Source organism: Podarcis liolepis (genome assembly GCF_965112155.1).
Source record: "Podarcis liolepis genome assembly, chromosome: 6".
Taxonomy (NCBI): Eukaryota; Metazoa; Chordata; class Lepidosauria; order Squamata; family Lacertidae; genus Podarcis; species Podarcis liolepis.
In genome coordinates, this window is record NC_139559.1 from 98723290 (window position 1) to 98741695 (window position 18406).

The window sequence follows — 18406 nt, forward strand, 5'->3', positions numbered from 1 at the left end:
AGACCATGAGAACGAGAAGCTTAAATAAGAGTGGGAATCGTTTATTGTTTATGTGCAAATAATACTGTAAACAAGTTGATACATTGGCAGGATTTTAAGTAAATGCTTGCAACTAGTAGAAAATTAGATAAAATTAAGGGAAATAATAATTGGAAAAGTGTAAGTATGGAAATGCAGAAGAACTGGGTTAATATAAGGAACCAGAAGTGGGTATGGGGGGAAGTCCAGAGATTTAAAAAATCTCAAAGAGAAGGTACTTGTATAAATTTAGATTTGGTAGAAATGTGAGTTAATTACTGCTTTTATTTGTGAAAATGTAACTGTCAAAAAGTAATAAAAAATTATTTACAAAAAAAAGCACATATCTCTGCCTGAAAAGAGTCAGGCAAAAGGCAAGTGTGAAGAAGCCCAATGACATTCAAGTCAGTGTTTTTTATCCTAAAAAGATAGGCAGATATATATACGAATAATTAAATGAAGGGAACACCTCTAAGGATATGCTCAGTTCAGGAATTTGTGAGGCTAGTTATGATAGTGATCACAAGTTCATTCACAAATTCTTTCAAACAAAAATCCCCTTCTGGTTCCCTCCCCACAATGTTATCTCTCAGCAAATTTGGGGGTGGGGGTGGAGGCTTTTTAGTTGTTGTGACTGTTAGACAATTGGGAGTCAGAGATTCTTGCAAATTTACTGCACATTACCCAGAAATCTAGCAGTACATCTAGGTTCACCTTCCGTCCATCTTTGGTTTAGGCAGGATATTCAATTAAATGGTGCAAATGTGTCTTGGGTGAGTCAAGGAATTGCAGTTTCTGCTTCCTTTGTGCAAGAAGATCTAGTCTGCCTGTTGGCTGGAGTGAAGCTAAGCCAAAGCATATGGTCTTGGAAAATGTAAGGCAAAGACTGGGCAACCAGCCGACCTCCAGGAACATGGGCAAACGCCTTGGTGTAGTGCTGAGAAATCCAGAATCCCCCTCTGGAATTAATTCTGCAAGTTCTTTCAACTTAGTAAAAGCTGACACAGGTTGATGCCTTTGTTAAATTTTTAAAATCCCCCAGTATGTTCTATTGCTGTCAATATGTGTGAGTCCTTCATTAATGTCCAAGTGCAACTTTATTCCATTTTTCAGGAAATATGGCCTTCCCATGTTTATAAATGCAAGCATAGCATTGGGCCCTTGGAAAACACTGTGAACTTGAGAGTCAGCCATCAGGTAAACAGAAAAGCGATGTTCAGTCGAGGCCTCCTCCGTAAGGGCCACATAAGCATAGACAAAATACATTCCACTTTCCAAGATTTCCAGTGAGGAGGGACTTGCAGTCAGTGCAGAGCCAGGGCAAATGGGTTTCCATTCCCAATGGATGGTTTTGTCAGAAGGGACTGGAGCTTGCAGGCATAAACCAGGGGAGAAGAACACCAAAAACAAAGTACAAAAAATGGTTATTGTTGTTGTACTATTATGTGCAGCAAAATGGTATCCGACAGTCTCACTTCCTAGGCCTCCTTTCCAGTGTTCTAACCAGTCACCTCTGTCTCCTAGGTACTTCCACGTTTCTTTTCCAACTAGCTTTTTGCATTCTGTGGCTACAGAGGAAGCTCAGCCTTCACTGAGCTAATTTTTTGGGGGGAGGCAGGGCCCCCGAGCTGTTTTAGGGTTTTTTTTACTTCTGCAAACCATGTGACGATTGCCCAACACGCTGATGTATGTGTAAGGAGTTCCTGCACATGAGGGGAGGGATCCTGGGCTAATTGGATGTGGAGAAGTTCAGTACCAATACTTCGGTATGCGTGTAGAGCCCCATCACACAAGGGTGGAGGTGCCTGGCTAACATGCACAGCTGGGGGGGGGGGTTAGGACATGCAGCAACAGCCCTGCAACTCCCTCATGTTCATTCAATATGAGAGAGACTTTGAGTCAACCTCACACTCAGATCCTGTGTGTGTGCAGAATTAGTCCTTATGCCTTGCTTTTGCATAGGCAGCACCAGTGAAGGGGGCAGAGGAAACTTCAAGAAATAATCAGCTTTCCTCAATCTCATTATGAAACTGAATGGATGGATGAATAGTAATCACAATAGTAGAATTGTCCTTCATCATTTTAACTACCCTGAGACATATTTGATGAAAAGAAGTATAGAAGTGTCTTAAATAAATAAAAGATGGTAATTTAAAAAAATATCAAGCAGATCTGAGTACTTACAAGATCCATGAATCCAGCAAGTCTTGGGTGACTGTGGAGAAAAGAAAAGTTGGGAATTCACTATGTAATTACTCAAGTATTCCTTTCATACGGGGGCACCCAGGTCCAATCTCTATTTGGCCACAAAGTCACAGTCTCTCAGCCTAACCTACCTCACATGTTGCTGTGAGGCCAAAATGCTACTTGACTTCCGGGGGGGGGGGGGGAGAAAATCTGCAAACACAGCATTCAAACTGTTTCTCGCTCTCAGATAAAAGCAGCTCTTAGTTAACAAAAGCGTAATTCATCTTTTGTAAACAGTACTTGGCATTAGTGGCAAATGGAGATGGGCAAACAGGCTTAGACTCACCTGAAGAGGAATCAGGCTTGTTCCAATGCCCCAAAACCCTTGCAGGCTTTACATATCTGAGATAATGATTGAAAATTGATTCTGCTGCCCATTATCCCATCTCCAAGAAGAGAAACTCATCTCGGGTTCCAGGACAGAGTATCGGGGGCAAGCAGAAACGCATCTGATGGTGGGAGAAGCCCAGCAGGCCTCTCCTCCTCAGATGTTTGTGAAGATGCTGCCAGCATGAATATCACTGAGAGCCAGCACTCATGAGTTGTAGCAGCACAACAGCTCCAGTGGGAAAAGGAGCTGCCAGCAGACCATGTTCCATCTTGGGAGCAGCATTTCACTGTAATCAGGGGAAGCCCCAGCAGGCCTCCCCCTCCCCAAAAGAGCTGCCGCTGCCACCTGCTACCCTCCCCCCTCCCTTGGCCACCAAGCTGAATTGTGTCCCCTTCGGGATGGGGGTACCCAGCCACAGAGGGAAGGAAGGATGAGCGAGCTTGTCCATAAGCTGCCTTGAGTCCCTGTCAGGGAAAAAGGAGGGGTATAAATTCAAATATAATAATAATAATATTACTATAAATTATTATAGTAGGGGTGTATGCTCCCAATGAGAAAAAAGCAGCTTTTTTCAAGAACTTAGAAACAAAGTTGTTGGATTACCTGGAAGATAAAGTATTACTCCTCGGAGACTTTAATGGGGTAATAAACCCACAACTAGACAGATCTGGAGGGAATAAAGGACAGGGGAAATTACAGTCTAGCTTTGTGAATATGACTGAAAGCTTTGACTTAAAAGACTCTTGGAGATATAAGCATGGGCTAGAGAGATAATATACGTATTTTTCCAAACCAAATAAATCGGCTAGCAGGATAGACTCCATATAGATTTCCATAGATATGCTTAAAAGGATTGAGGAGTCACAGATTATACCAAAAACAATCTCAGACCATAACCCGGTCTTATTAAGAATAAAATCAGATTGGAGAACAGGAACAAGGAGATGGAAATTGAATGAATCTTTATTGAAAGAGGAAAAAATAGTAGAGGCTACTAAAAATACATTGAAGGAATATTTTGAATTAAATAATAAACAAGTGTGTGACGTTAGAACAATATGGGACACTGGCAAGGCGGTTATTAGGGGATACTTTATAAAACAAAATGCCTTACAAAGAAAAGAAAGCGATAAGGAGAAAATGGGATTGTTAGAAGAAATAAAGGAAAAGGAAAAAGAGCTGAATAAACAATTAAACAATGAAAAAATTAAAAAAAGGAATCAAATTATTACAGGCAGAATACAAGTCAAAAATAGAGCAAGAAATTTAATGGAATCTGAAAATGTTTAAACAGAACAATTTTGAATTTGCACATAAACAACTCAAAAAAGGAAAAAGGAAAAACAAATCAACAGAATAAAAATAGGTGATCCCAAAAGAATATTACAAAAATTTCTTAAATATTATGAAGATTTGTATTTTAAAAATGTAGACATAGGGGAAGAAGTAGAAGATTATGTAACCCAACAGAAAATCCCAGAGGTTAAAAAAGAGAAAGTCCAAATGTTTAATGCTCTGATATCAACATGAGAAATCAGGAATGCAATCAAGAAGGCTAAAACAGGGGAAACACCAGACCCAGATGGTCTCCCAGTGGAATTCTATAAAAAAATGGAAGAGATTTTAATACCACTAACCGAAATAATGAATAACACCCTTAATCAAGGGAAAATCCCCAACTCATGGAAAGAAGCCTATGTAACACTAATACCTAAACAGGGAGGTGACCCAGAGTTAATATCCAGTCACAGGCCAATATCACTATTAAACTGTGATTATAAACTCTTTGCCAATATATTGGCAAGCAGGCTTAAAGAAGCTCTCAGAGGAATCATTCACCCAAACCAGACGGGGTTTCTCCCAGGAAGGCAAATTTCAGGAAATACCAGAAACATTGTTGATATTTTGGAATATCTAGAAGCTAAAAGTGATAAAAAGGCAGCCCTGTTATTACTCAATACGGAAAATGCATTCAACAATGTCTCCTGGCATTTTATGAAAAAACAGATAGAAATAATGGAACTAGGAACAAAATTTAGAAATGGAATTGAAGCAATATATCACCAACAAAGAGCTAGACTTCTTATAAATGGCAACCTTACAGAAAATATCCCCATCGCAAAAGGGACAAAACAGGGATGCCCTTTGTCATCTCTGTTATTTATATTAGCCCTAGAACCACTTTTACAAAATATCAGGAAAGACGAAAATACAAAAGGAATAGTGAGTGGGAAAAAGTCTTATAAAGTTAGAGCATTCACCAACGATCTAATTGCAACAACACAAGATCTGAAACAAAGCATACCAGCAGCTATAGACCTAATTAGTAAAATATGAATTATGGTGCTGGAGGAGACTCTTGAGAGTCCCATGAACTACAAGAAGATCCAACCTCTCCATTCTGAAGGAAATCAGCCCTGAGTGCTCGCTGGAAGGACAGATCGTGAAGCTGAGGCTCCAATACTTTGGCCTCCTCATGAGAAGAGAAGACTCCCTGGAAAAGACCCTGATGTTGGGAAAGATGGAGGGCACAAGGAGAAGGGGACAACAGAGGACGAGATGGTGGGACAGTGTTCTCGAAGCTACCAGCATGATTTTGACCAAACTGTGGGAGGCAGTGGAAGACAGGAGTGCCTGGCGTGCTCTGGTCCAGGGGGCCACGAAGAGTCGGACACGACTAAATGACTAAACAACAACAAAAGAAAATATGGAAGAATAATGACCAAAAACTTAACATAGGAAGAGAAAAGAGAATTACAAGAAAGAACAGGCCTGGAAATTTAAAAAAAGGTTAAATATCTGGGGATCTGGATATGAACCAAAAGTATAAACCTGTATGAAGACAACTACATTAAATCCTGGAAAGATCTTTTTAAAAAATACATATTTGGGGAAGAATCTCAGCAGTGAACATGAATATTCTTCCCAGAATGGTTTTTTTGTTCCAAACAATACCAATCCTGGGAAGATTGAAATATTTCCAAGAATGAAAAAAGGAAATAGCAAGATTTGTTTGGAACGGAAAGAAACCGAGAATTAAACTCCAATTACTAACAGATAAAAAAGAGAGAGGAGGCTTTGCGCTTCCAGACCTAGAATTATACCATGCAACTGCAGGATTGGTATGGCTAAAAGAATGGCTCACTTTAAAAGATACTGATGTGTTAGATCTTGAAGGCCACGACAATCAGTACAGATGGCACACTTACTTAATATATGAAAAAGTGAAGGTCCACAAGGGGTTTTTGAGCCATGTGATAAGAAAATCGTTTTATAAGATATGGATTAAATATAAAGGATTACTGAAGCCAAAGATACCAATGTGGACCTCACCCGCAGAAGTCATAGCAGTTAAAAAGAGGAATATGAAAAGAGAGTTGCCCACGTACAGATTATTACTAGAAGCGGATAAAGATGAGCCAACTTTGAAGAAATATGATGAAATCAAAAGCCACCTGTCGAATTGGCTCCAATATTTTCAGTTAAACCAAAGACTGTGTATAGATAAGAAAGAAGGTATTGCAAAAGAAACATCCAAATTTGAAAAAGAGTTAACCCACAATAAAGGAAAACACATTTCACGAATTTATGACTACTTATTAGAATGGGAAGTAAAAGAGGAAGAAGTTAAACTAGTAATGGTAAGGTGGGTGCAGGACCTTGGATACAATATCTACATGGAACAATGGGAAAGATTGTGGAGGACAGATATTAAATTCAGGGCATGCTACCTCAGGGAAAACACTATGAAGATGTTATACAGATGGCATCACACCCCTTTAAAACTCGCTAAAATGTATAAAGGCAGGTTGTCAACATACTGGAGATGCAAAAAGGACATAGAGTCATATTTTCATATGTGGTGGAACTGTCTGGTTATCCCTGAATTTTGGAACAACATCTACAGCGAACTGAAAAAGTTATTTAAATTTACATTTAAAAAACCCCCAGAGATCTTCCTATTAGGTATACTACCAATAGATTTTTTAAAAAGTATAAGACCATTGTTTATGGATGCAATCACAGCAGCTAGAATAATAGTGTCAAGAAACTGGAAAAATGAAACACTACCAACTGTGACACAGAGTGGCAGACTCTTATGACAGAGTACCTGCAACTAGCAAAACTGACGGGAAGAGTCAGAGGAGTTTCAAACCAGAAAGTATATGCAGAGTGGAAAATATTTAAGGAACATTTAAAATTGTATTGTACAAACAACAACATACTTGCGGAACTAGATTGATACTTGTAAGCAAAAAGTGTATCAGAAATCTTATCGGAATATATAAAAATAATGTGAAATAATATAAATCTGTGTGAGAAAACATAGACAATATAAGTAGTATAATGAGAATGATTGGAAGTTTTACATTTTAACTTGTTACTTAATTGTAATATACTGTATTTTCCTTTTTTCTTTTTTTCTTTACTTTCGTTACTTTTGCTTTGTATGACTTGTTATCTATGTATATATGTTTATGTGGGAAACTAATAAAGATTATTAAAAATACATAAACAAATAATAATTCAAATATTATTATTATAAAAAGTATCTTTCTCGTTTATCCAATCATTTCCAGATCAGTCTGTGAATTAATTTTTAAAAGTCATCTTGAGAATTGATCAGCTTCTTAGTGCGAATTTCTCCTAGTAGACATTTTCCTATGCAATTTCTTGTAATGTAATGCATTTTGTATATTATTTTCACTAATACGAGACATTTTTAATTACTGTATTTTTCGCTCTTTTCCCCCTCCACTTTTTCCCCTCCAAAAAATGAAGGGGAAATGTGTGTGCGTCCTATGGAGCGAATGCAGGGGGGAGGCAGGCAGGAAAAGCCCCCAAAAGCCGCACACAAGCTCTACGTGGCTCTTGCGGGCTTTTCCTCAGGAGGGAGAAGGGACTGACGCGGCCAATCAGTCCCTTCTGCCTCCTCGTAGAAAAGCCCACAGAAGCCTCACGCTCCTTAAAGGGTGCGCGGCTCCTGTGGGCTTTTGCGGGAGGTGGGGGAATTGCCATAGCCGTGGGCAGCCTCTCCCGGCTGGAGAGCGGCTATGGCAGAAGCCAAGACAGCAAGCGGGAAGCATCCCGCTCGGTGTCTTGGCTTCCTCTTTAGTCGTGCGCCTCCAGCCGGGAGAGGGGGGACGGGGCTAAAGAAGCCATAGCCCCGGGCTTCCCCGGCAGCCCCGAGAAGCTTGCGGAGCAGCGGGAAGGCTTCGCGCCTTTCTGCTGCTCCCCGACCTGCTCTTTGGGGCTGGTGGTGGGGGAAAGCAGTGCTTCCCCCCACCGCCAGCAACACAAGCTTGGGGAGCAGCAGAAGGCTGCACGCCTTTCCGCTGCTCCCCAACCTGCTCTTTGGGACTGGCGGTGGGCTTCCCCCCGCCAGCCCCAAAGAGCAGGTCAAAAGGAACCTGAAGCCTGGAGAGGGAGGGGGTGGGTGCGCACCGACCCCTCTCGCTCTCCCGGCTTCCAAGGTAGCCGCCTGAAGGCAACTGAACGGACCTTGAAGGGCACCTTGTTTTAGAGGGGGAGAACAAGGGGAGGGGAATTCTCCCCCTCTCGGCGCAGTGCCTCCTGCCGCTTCGCTGAAGGGGCACTGGGCAGAGAGGGGGAGAGGTTTTTTTTCTTGTTCTCCCCTCTAAAACAACGTGCGTCCTATGGTCCGGCACGTCCTATAGAGCGAAAAATACGGTAATAGCTTTCTCTGAATTTGTTTTATTTTTTTATTTTTTTTATAATAATATTTATTAAGTTTTCCATTTTAACAATCTAATTAAAACCACATTAAAAACATTCCAAATTATAAAATTAACAAACAGTCTGAATTTTATGCCAAATTATAAATCTTTGGTTGACTTCCCATGCTCTGAGGTTCGGGGGGTGATGATGATCTCATATTTGTACTGCTTCTCTTTAATTAGTCCAGGTAATTCCAATAAGACAATCTGATGTTGATCCTTCGTTAGTTCGTCTGGCAAGCAGGTTAGACCAATATAGTATATTTCTGTGTGGCTGTTTATTTTCCTGTCCGTGGCATTTCACTTTCACTTTTCTCATGTCTGTGATTTTCCACTGTGACACATCCCAAAACGGAGGAAATCTGGCTTTCTGCCATTTGTAACAAGCATATGTCCAAACGTATTTGTTTTATCTCCTTTCCAAGACAAATAAGCTGTACTTTAGCTAGAAACCATAATTTCCATCTTCTGTTTTTATCAATCCGTTGAAGGTAATTGCAAATTCAAAAATCATTTCCACACAGTTGTGCTGTGGTGGCAAGGTAAACTGCGTTTCCATGCACTCTGGCTTCCGTCACAGTGTCCTGTTGTGCCAGAAGCGGTTTAGTCCTGCTGGCCGCATGACCCGGAAAGCTGTCTGTGGACAAACGCCGGCTCCCTTGGCCTGAAAGCGAGATGAATGCCACAACCCCAGAGTCAAATTCAATGGGACTTAACCATCCAGGAGTCCTTTACCTTTATCTTAATAAAAGGAAGATGTAAATCTTCTGCAATTCTTCTCACATATTTCACGACCGAGTAAAGAGATTTTGGTCTCATCACTCCAAATAACACTGTCCTATTGTTCTGCTGTCCAGTTAACATGGGTTTAGCCCAGTTTAGCCTTTTCAACCTTTGTTTGAAAGATAGCAATGGCTTTTCCCTTGGAATTCTAGCATTTAGACCATATTCCTGCAGTCTGCACCGAACTGTCCTTGCACTCAACTTCACATTACATCACGCCATGTCATCTTGTATACACTCAGACGATTTTCTTCTGTTATGTGGGCACAGTCTCTCAATTCCTCTATCATCACTTGCTGTTGTGCACCTTTTCCTGCCTTTACCAGTCTAATTTTGTAGTGACTGAGTCTCTTTCTTCTAATTTCTTTATAACTTTAGCTTTGTTCACTTAATAGTACTATTTTACTTCACTTTCTGGGTGACCAGTCAACTCTGCGCCATTTCTTTAAAGTTATTTATTATGTTTTACAAGCTCACTAAATGAAAGAACACAAAAAACCCAACCAACTTGATAGCAATCACACAACACACTGACCAATGTCCTCTCAGCTCTAGTACATACCATCAGTAGCTGAATCCTACCGTGACCTGACTGAATCATTGCCAAAACAAGATGACACCCGATTGGCTCTCTAAACACTCCTGCTCATTGGCTACATTCAAATGAAGGAAAGCTACTGCATATCAACCTAAGCAAGTTGTGCTTCCTTTTTCTGGTTCTTTGGCTATAACTTTTGATAGAATTCAGATAATTGAACAAACTTTGTTACATTACATTCTTCATTCCATTGATATTTTATGGTATTACTAAAAAAGAAGAAGCGGTGTTATGAGCCATCAAACCTTGGAAATACACTTGGAAATGTTTCCACAATTTTGGCCACTAGTGTACCCATATTCTAGAGTCATAAACTGAATTTCCCCCAGTATTTAGCTATTGTTCCTCATGAAGCAAAAAGGAAACGAGTCATCAGTTCCTTCTTCTTCAGATCTTCATTATTATACTTGAATAAGGATGCAAGCTTTACCTTTGTGCTTGCATTTTTGTACACATTGCTGGGCTGGAGAACTGGCAAAGGGAGAATCTTGACAGATGACCATTTCACTTTGCATATTGTTTCTGAAAGTGCAAACCAGGCAAATGTGAACCAAATTGAATTTCAACCTCATTCCTGAGTCAGGCACATAATTATTCTGCTTGCAACGATTTGAGGTGCGCTGCTCGTTTACGCCAGTGCCTCTGCTTGAATCCTCACAAGGCCCATATAAATAATAGACTACTTTTCTTAAAGAACTCAGAGTTCTGGCTGGCTGGCTTCCCCTGCAACCCTGACCTGATGAACAATTGTCATGGAACTGCACCTCATGAGCCGGGGAGCAGGGTGTGCCAGAGTCTGGTGCTAAGAACGCCAAGGCTGCAGGTTCGATCCCCGTCTGGGACAGCTGCATATTCCTGCCTTGCAGGGGGTTGGACTAGATGATCCTCAGGGTCCCTTCCAGCTCTATAATTCTATGACTCTGTGATTTGTGCTATTAGTGGAAGCCACAGTGCTTTGTCACAGCTCCTCTGACCATGGACAAGGAGGAGCTTAAAATAACATCTCATAGAGCACAGACGGGGAACCTCAGTTCTGGGACCAACTATTTCCCTCCAGGCCCCTATACCTGGCCCTTGACACTCTTTCCAGGCCTCACACCCTCTTGCCAGGCCACACTCTCCAGGCAACCTGAGGGGCTTTTTTTTGCCTGGTTGGCATTGTCGCCCGGTTCTAGGATAGAGCGGTGGGGGCATCTAGTATGCTTGAGTGGCTGGAGGGGAGCCTGCTGTGAAAAGGTAAGCAGGGGTGGAGGAAGGGGGCTGCCCCGGGTGTCACCACTGAGGGGGGTGACAAAATGCCATGCAACACTCTCTACGGGGCCTGCAGCGTGCCCGAGCCACGCGTCTCTCCTGAGAGAGACACGTTGGCTTGGGTGCGTGCAGGCTCTGCACTGCCCAAACGGTCTGCCCGCTGCTCCCCCCCCCCCCAGCTGTAGGACGGCTGAGTGGGAGGAGGCAGGCAGACTCTGGAGGCTCCACAGTGTGCCCCGTCCCTATGGGCAGCTCGCCCCGCCCCTGGGCATGCCACCCCAGGCGCCTGAGCGACTTGCTTCACCACTGAAGGTAAGACCCACACCTGTTGCTTCACCCACTTTTCCTTCAGACACCACCTGTCGGTAACACCTGGGCCATGGGAAGAAAAGCACCCCCCCTGCCGTAGGGCAGAGATTCATTGATGCCTCTTCTATCCCACCTCCCAAGGAGCTTTAGGGGGCAGGTATGGTTTCTCCCCTTCCCCGTTTTATCCACGCCACAAGGGCCGGGGGCGCATGAATGGCCCCAAAGATGTTTCGTGGCTTTATGACCTGGGGTCTCCTGAGTCACAGCAGTCTAATAACTATTTTGCACTGGCTCTTCCTTAAAATTCCACTAGACCAATGCTGCCAAGTTCCAGTATTGTATTTCCCATAAAGTTACCATAGACATAAAATTGTTACAACTACTAATTAATACAAATCATCGATATACTAACATCAGTCATTCCACTGGGCTGCAGCAGCAGCATCAAAGATGAGAATTGGGGGGCACCCCTTGGCACTCACCCCTCTGGGCGCTCCTCCCTCAAGGGGATCCTCGCAAGAACTTTGTAACTCGCAAGCACTGGAGCCCCTGTTTGCTTGCCCCCTCCCCCCCTCGCCTTTTCTGCTGTCTTGTGGTTGTAAACCTGAGGGCAACGACTGGCTTATTTTGTTAATGATCTCACTCTGGGAGCTTTCTCAGCTGAAGAGTAGGAGGAAAATGTTTTAAATAAGTCTTTCTATAGAGGTTTGTTATCTGCTTACCTGTTTGTGATGGAGAAGAATGCAGGCGATAGAAAATGGAAGTAAAACCAGCATCAAGATGACCAAACATGCTGCAAGACACAGGGTAATCCTATAGTTTCTTGCTGTTTGGGGGTCACTGTGAGGGTTGGGCCCCTCTGTGAAAGCCAGCGCCTCCATGGCAGAAGCTCCAGCCAGCCTGTGCTTACTGGAACTCCTTAAAACGTCTCCAGAAGTTAGTAGCCCTGAGCCATGGGAAAGATATTTATATGCTTGGAGGTTACCTTCTTTAACAAGGGGTGGAGTTTGTATTTCATCACAGTCTGGGCTGTAGAAGAGGAGACACATTGAGCGAAACTGACGTAGGAGGAGGAACTCTCCTCTGGCTCAAAACCCCACAAAGGCTGTGAAATGAAACTGCTCCAAGGACAGGAGAGGGCTGCTGAGGAAGACAATCACATCAGCTGCTTACGTTAAGGTTACCAGATTTTTTTTTCAATGAATCTGGGGACACTTTTCAACTTCACTGGATTTTGTCAAGGGACTGATTTGTAAATACAGGGACTGTCCCCAGGAAACGGGGACGTTTGGGTAACCTTAGCTTACGTCTATGAAGCGTTGTAAAAGGGCACTGCATAATGAAATACAATGTACTGCAATTTATTTTTATCTAAAGTTTAAGAGACATAAGGTCAATATGTACAAGAGTTTTGGTTTTCCTTGTGAAACAGTCCAAGTATCTGAACTACGTGAGTTTCAAAAGCTTTGACTTAATATTAGGAATGTGCAGTCAAGCCATCTGAATGGCTCAAATCTATATATGAAATCAAGTCCCTGCCTCTGCTTCCTGATTCTTGTTGTCCTCCTTAAGGGCTGCAAATGCTTCAGCAGAAGAAGTTGCAACTGGCAGGGTTCCCCTCTGAAGGCAGCAACCTTCAGTCTGCCCCACTGGCTCTCCTCTGCCTGATCCTTCTTGCATGCCAAGGCTGCACCATCCCTTCTGTCTCTGAGCCTCGTGTCGTTTGGCTCCATTCCTAGCTTCTCTTTGCTCCTCATTCCATCATTTGCCACGTCCCCATCTGCCATTGTTTTCTTTTTAGGCCATCAGTCCTCAGGGAATGTGCAGGCAACCTTGGAACGGACAGCTCACGGAAGAACCCCGACCAAACCTAAGAGGAGGCGTGTAGTGGTGATAGGGGATTCCCTACTGAGGGGAACAGAAGCAGTGATCTGTGGGCCTGACAAGATGTCTCGGGAAGTGTGCTGTCTCCCCGGGGCTAAGATCCAAGATGTAACTGAACGACTGCAAGGAATCATAAAACCTACTGACAAATACCCCTTCCTCTTGGTTCATGTGGGAACCAATGGCACTGCAAGCAATAGCCTCCAGAAGATCAAAAGAGACTACGAGGCTCTCGGCAGGAAATTGAAGCAACTAAATGCACAAATTGTCATCTCATCTGTCCTCCCAGTTGAACTACATGGCCCAGGGAGAGAGGAAAAAATAGTGGAAGTGAACAGCTGGCTTTGCAAATGGTGTAAACAGGAACGGTTTGGATTCTTAGATCACGGACTGCAGTTTCTTGAAGATGGACTTCTGGCAAGTGATGGGCTGCACCTCACAACGGTTGGGAGAAATGTTTTTGCCAAAAATCTCAGAAACCTCATCAGGAGGGCTTTAAACTGACTAATGTGGGGGAGGGAGACAGTGCTCCTGAAGGTAGGAGTCTATCAATTGATGAAGATGATCATCCAAATGTCATAGACCAAATGGAGCAAACAGCACGCAGACCTAGTGGTGGGAGGAAAAAATCCTTAAATAAGAGACACAGGGGAATGATTAATGGACTTCAATGTCTGTACACTAATGCGCAAAGCATGGGAAATAAACAAGATGAGCTTGAGCTCTTGGTACAGCAAACTAAATATGACATAATAGGAATCACTGAAACCTGGTGGGATAAGTCCCACGATTGGAATGTAATAATGGGGGGGATACAATCTATTTCAGAGAAACAGACCAGACAAGAAAGGAGGAGGAGTGGCGTTATATGTCAGGGATGTGTATACCTGTGAAGAGATCCAAGATTTAGAACCTCAAAGCCAAAGTGAGAGCATTTGGGTCAAAATTAAGGGAGAGAAGAATAACAGAGACCTCATTGTGGGAGTTTACTATAGATCCCCAAGCCAGACATAGATGATGCCTTCCTGGAACAGATGGCCAAGCATGCAAAAGGAAGGGAGATAGTAGTAATGGGGGACTTCAATTACCCGGATATTTGTTGGATGTCAAACTCAGCCAAGAGCATAAGGTCAAACAGATTCCTCACTGGCCTTGCAGACAACTTCATTGTCCAGAAAGTGGGAGAAGCAACAAGAGGAACAGCCATTTTAGATCTGGTCCTAACCAGTGTTGATAACCTGGTTAGTGGGGTAGAAGTGGAAGGATCATTAGGCGCGAGTGATCATGCTCTTCTGAAGTTTACTATACAGCGGAAAGGAGCAGCCAAGCATACTAGGACTCAATTTCTTGACTTTAAGAAAGCCGACTTCATAAAACTTAGGGAAGTGCTGGGTGAGATCCCATGGACAGTAATACTAAAAGGAAAGGGAATTCATGATGGCTGGGAGTTTGTTAAGAGGGAGATAGTAAAAGCACAACGTCAGGCAATACCAATGAGACAGAAACATGGAAGGTGCCTAAAGAAGCTAGGGTGGCTATCTAAAGAACTTTTAACTGAGTTAAGATTAAAAAAGGATGTGTACAAAAAATGGAAAAGAGGGGGGGGACCACCAAAGAGGAATTCAAACAAATAGCCAGCACGTGTAGACACAAAGTCAGAAAAGCTAAAGCACAGAATGAACTCAGGCTTGCTAGAGAGGTTAAAAGCAACAAAAAAGGCTTTTATGGGTATGTTCGTAGCAAAAGGAAGAACAAAGAAACAGTGGGGTCACTCAGAGGAGAAGATGGTGAAATGCAAACAGGGGACACAGAAAGGGCTGAACTCCTCAATGCCTTCTTTGCCTGAGTCTTCTCCGATAAAGAAAACAATGCCCGACCTGAAGAATTTGGAGCAAATGATTCAGCAAAGGAAACACAGCCCAGAATAACTAAGGAGATAGTACACGAATACTTGGCTAGTTTAGATGTATTCAAGTCTCCAGGGCCAGATGAACTGCATCCAAGAGTATTAAAAAAACTGGCAGATGTGATCTCAGAACCACTGGCAGTCATCTTTGAGAATTCCTGGAGAACAGGCGAAGTGCCGGCAGACTGGAGGAGGGCAAATGTTGTCCCTATTTTCAAAAAGGGGGAAAGAGAGGACCCAAATAATTACCGCCCAGTCAGTTTGACATCAATACCAGGGAAGATTCTGGAGCAGATCATTAAGCAAACAGTATAGCATCTAGATCAAGGGAAGTAATAGTGCCACTGTATTCTGCTCTGGTCAGACCTCACCTGGAGTACTGTGTCCAGTTCTGGGCACCACAGTTCAAGAAGGACACTGACAAACTGGAACGTGTCCAGAGGAGGGCAACCAAAATGGTCAAAGGCCTGGAAACGATGCCTTATGAGGAACGGCTAAGGGAGCTGGGCATGTTTAGCCTGGAGAAGAGGAGGTTAAGGGGTGATATGATAGCCATGTTCAAATATATAAAAGGATGTCACATAGAGGAGGGAGAAAGGTTGTTTTCTGCTGCTCCAGAGAAGCGGACACGGAGCAATGGATCCAAACTACAAGAAAGAAGATTCCACCTAAACATTAGGAAGAACTTCCTGACAGTAAGAGCTGTTCGACAGTGGAATTTGCTGCCAAGGAGTGTAGTGGAGTCTCCTTTTTTGGAGGTCTTTAAGCAGAGGCTTGACAATCATATGTCAGGAGTGCTCTGATGGTGTTTCCTGCTTGGCAGGGGGTTGGACTCGATGGCCCTTGTGGTCTCTTCCAACTCTATGATTCTATGATTCTATGATTCTATGATCACATACTTTGCTCCAGGTCCTCCTCTAATCACTCTGTATGTGGACCTGTCTCCCTCACGCCCCCCAACCTGCCCCACAGCATACAGCCCCCCATATCTTACACACTGCAGGGTTTCTTCAGAGCTGCCATCTCTGCTCAGTCTTTCATTGCCTTAGTTCCCTGTCTTCTCTTCTCTTTTTCTCAAGCCTTGTTTTCCACTTACATTTTCTTGAACCAAGGGCAAAAACAGAAGTAACATGAAAGCAGAAGTTGCCATGGGTTCTTCGCCCACCCTCTGTAGCCCAGGCTCAGCATCACAGCTTAGATGTGCTGCCTGTCCAGCTGCCGGCCCAACGGAAAGGGGTGGGCCTTGCTTTGGCAGACATCTGGCACAGGATTGCTCTGTCAGCCATTGCACTTCACCAGCTGCCTTCCAGACAGGGCTTTGTGGTGAAAACTGTGGTCCTCATCCATGTGTGTTTGTTTGCAAGGTCCACACAACATTGTGTGCCTTTCAAAAAATCTAATCTGTATTTATTCATTCTAGGGGGATTCTGATTGAAAAATTTGAAAAATGCCAGTAGACCAGTTGCAATATTTGAACGATCTGTTTGCAATATTAAACCCTTTCCAGAAACCACCTAAAGGGTTTGCTGTGGAATCACCACTCTCTGTTTTACTCTCTTTTTATGGGTCATCTGTGCAGTGGTAATCAAATCACTGACTGGCTATGTTTTCCGTATGTTGTTTCTGGGTCTTTTTAGACCTCATAAAATCTGACTTAAGGACAAAAAAAGCACAGAAGAGCAGCACAACTTCCAAAAGTGTGGGCTATTCCAAGAGGTTTGGTTTTGACATTTGCCTTGATGCCTTGAGCGGATTTTTAAAAGAAAAGACTGAATGGGAGCCAGGAACCCTAAACTAGACGCAAAAAATATATTTAAGGATGATGAGGGTAGATTACTAGGGGTAAAAATAACAAAAGGTAAAGAACATTTAATTATAGCAGGAGTTTATGCACCAAATGGTAACAAAACCGAATTTTTCAGAAACGTAGAATCTAATTCACTGGAATTTATAGAAGAGGAGATTATTTTGATGGGAGACCTAAATGGTGTTACATTAATAGAATTAGATAGGACACAGAGAGAAAGAAAATCGAAAAAAGGCAGATTCCCAGACACCTTCTTTCAGGTGGTAGAAAGCTTAGATTGACATATGGAGATATAAAAACCCAGGAGAAAGACAGTATACACATTTCTCGGAAGTAAAAAAATCAGCCAGCAGAATTGATGGCATATGGGTATCAAATAACTTAACAACTAAAATTAAAAAAGCAGAAATACAGACCAAAATTATTACAGATCACAACCCAGTCACATTAGAATTAGAGGAATATAAGAAAACTAATAAAAGATGGAGACTTAATGAAAGAATATTAAATGATGAAAAGATTGTGAAAAAAGCGCAAGAACTAATGAAAGAATTTTTTGAATTAAATAAAGAACAGGATACAGACATCAGGACAATATGGGATGCAAGTAAAGCTTTCATAAGAGGCTTTTACATACAACAAAGTGCAATAGGGAAAAGAAACAGAGAGCAAAAACTAGAACAATTAAGGAAAGAAATAGGAATAAATGAAAAATTATTAAAACAACCAAGAAATGAATTAATAAACCAAAAACTAAAAATATTACAAACCCAGGCTTCAGCAATATTAAATAGTGAAATTGAGGATAATATTAAATGGATGAAACAAAGGTTGCTTGAATTCACAAATAAACCCAGAAAGATGCTAGCCTGGCAATTGAAAAACAGACAAAAGGAAAAACTGATTGATAAAATAGTGGAAGAAGGGAGAACTTTAGATAATCCTGAGGAAGTTAATAAGTGCTTTATAAAATATTATAATAAGCTATATAAAGCAGGAAATGAGACAGAGGATGAAATAAAAGAGTATTTATGTGGAAAGGATATACCTAAAATTAAGAAAGAAAAGATTCAAGATCTATTTTTTTAAATGATATTTATTGAAACACAAAAAAGTTTTAAAATTACACCGAAAAAAGACAAAGTTACAAAAAAGGGAAAAAAAAACAGAAGCACAAAAAGAAAAAGAAAAAATAAGACCATCACTTTCAAATTCTCCAATTTCCATAACCTTCTTTCCATGACCTCCTCCTCCTCCCATCTCTTGTATCTTGATTAATAATTGTCACAGCAAATCCTTTCCATAGTTCATAATATTTTATCATTACGTTACCTTACTCTGTTTATCATCTTGTGTTATAAAAACAACCTTAGAGCTTAAAACTTAAATCTTTTTACCAACTTCTCATAACCATTACCTTTTTGCCAGATTCTTTAGACATTTTTACAACAGCCAAGTAATTTCATCTCAACATTTTCCCAAAATTCATAAAACATTTCTAGTAGTAATAATATAAAAAAGATACAATAAAATA

General features: G+C 42.0%; 1 protein-coding gene across 2 annotated transcripts; it reads right to left on the reverse strand.

The window, feature by feature from the left end:
- Window positions 1–283: 283 nt before the first annotated feature.
- On the reverse strand, window positions 284–16219 carry TNFSF18 (TNF superfamily member 18). 2 transcript variants are annotated; one of them, XM_083507241.1, is made up of 4 exons: window positions 16060–16219; window positions 11998–12304; window positions 2203–2233; window positions 284–1388 (listed from the first exon to the last, which is right to left on the reverse strand). In XM_083507241.1, exons 1-4 carry the CDS (start codon window positions 16086–16088, stop codon window positions 1039–1041), a joined length of 717 nt encoding a protein of 238 aa, XP_083363367.1. In that variant the 5' UTR covers window positions 16089–16219; the 3' UTR covers window positions 284–1038. The 2 variants fall into 2 exon arrangements, 1 of the variants encoding a protein (XP_083363367.1); XR_014527096.1 differs by lacking the exon at window positions 11998–12304 and having other exon boundaries at window positions 1286–1388; window positions 16060–16218.
- Between the last annotated feature and the right edge of the window lie 2187 nt (window positions 16220–18406).

Excerpts from the sequence above, each read along its gene's own strand:
- TNFSF18 (XM_083507241.1), bottom strand. The coding sequence starts at position 16,088 with ATGGCAGCTCTGAAGAAACCCTGCAGTGT. Across the intron at positions 12,305-16,059 it reads CTGAAGAAACCCTGCAGTGT|CCCAGACTGTGATGAAATAC; the intron begins GTAAGATATGGG and ends CCTCTTCTACAG. Across the intron at positions 2,234-11,997 it reads TTCTTCTCCATCACAAACAG|TCACCCAAGACTTGCTGGAT; the intron begins GTAAGCAGATAA and ends TTTTCTCCACAG.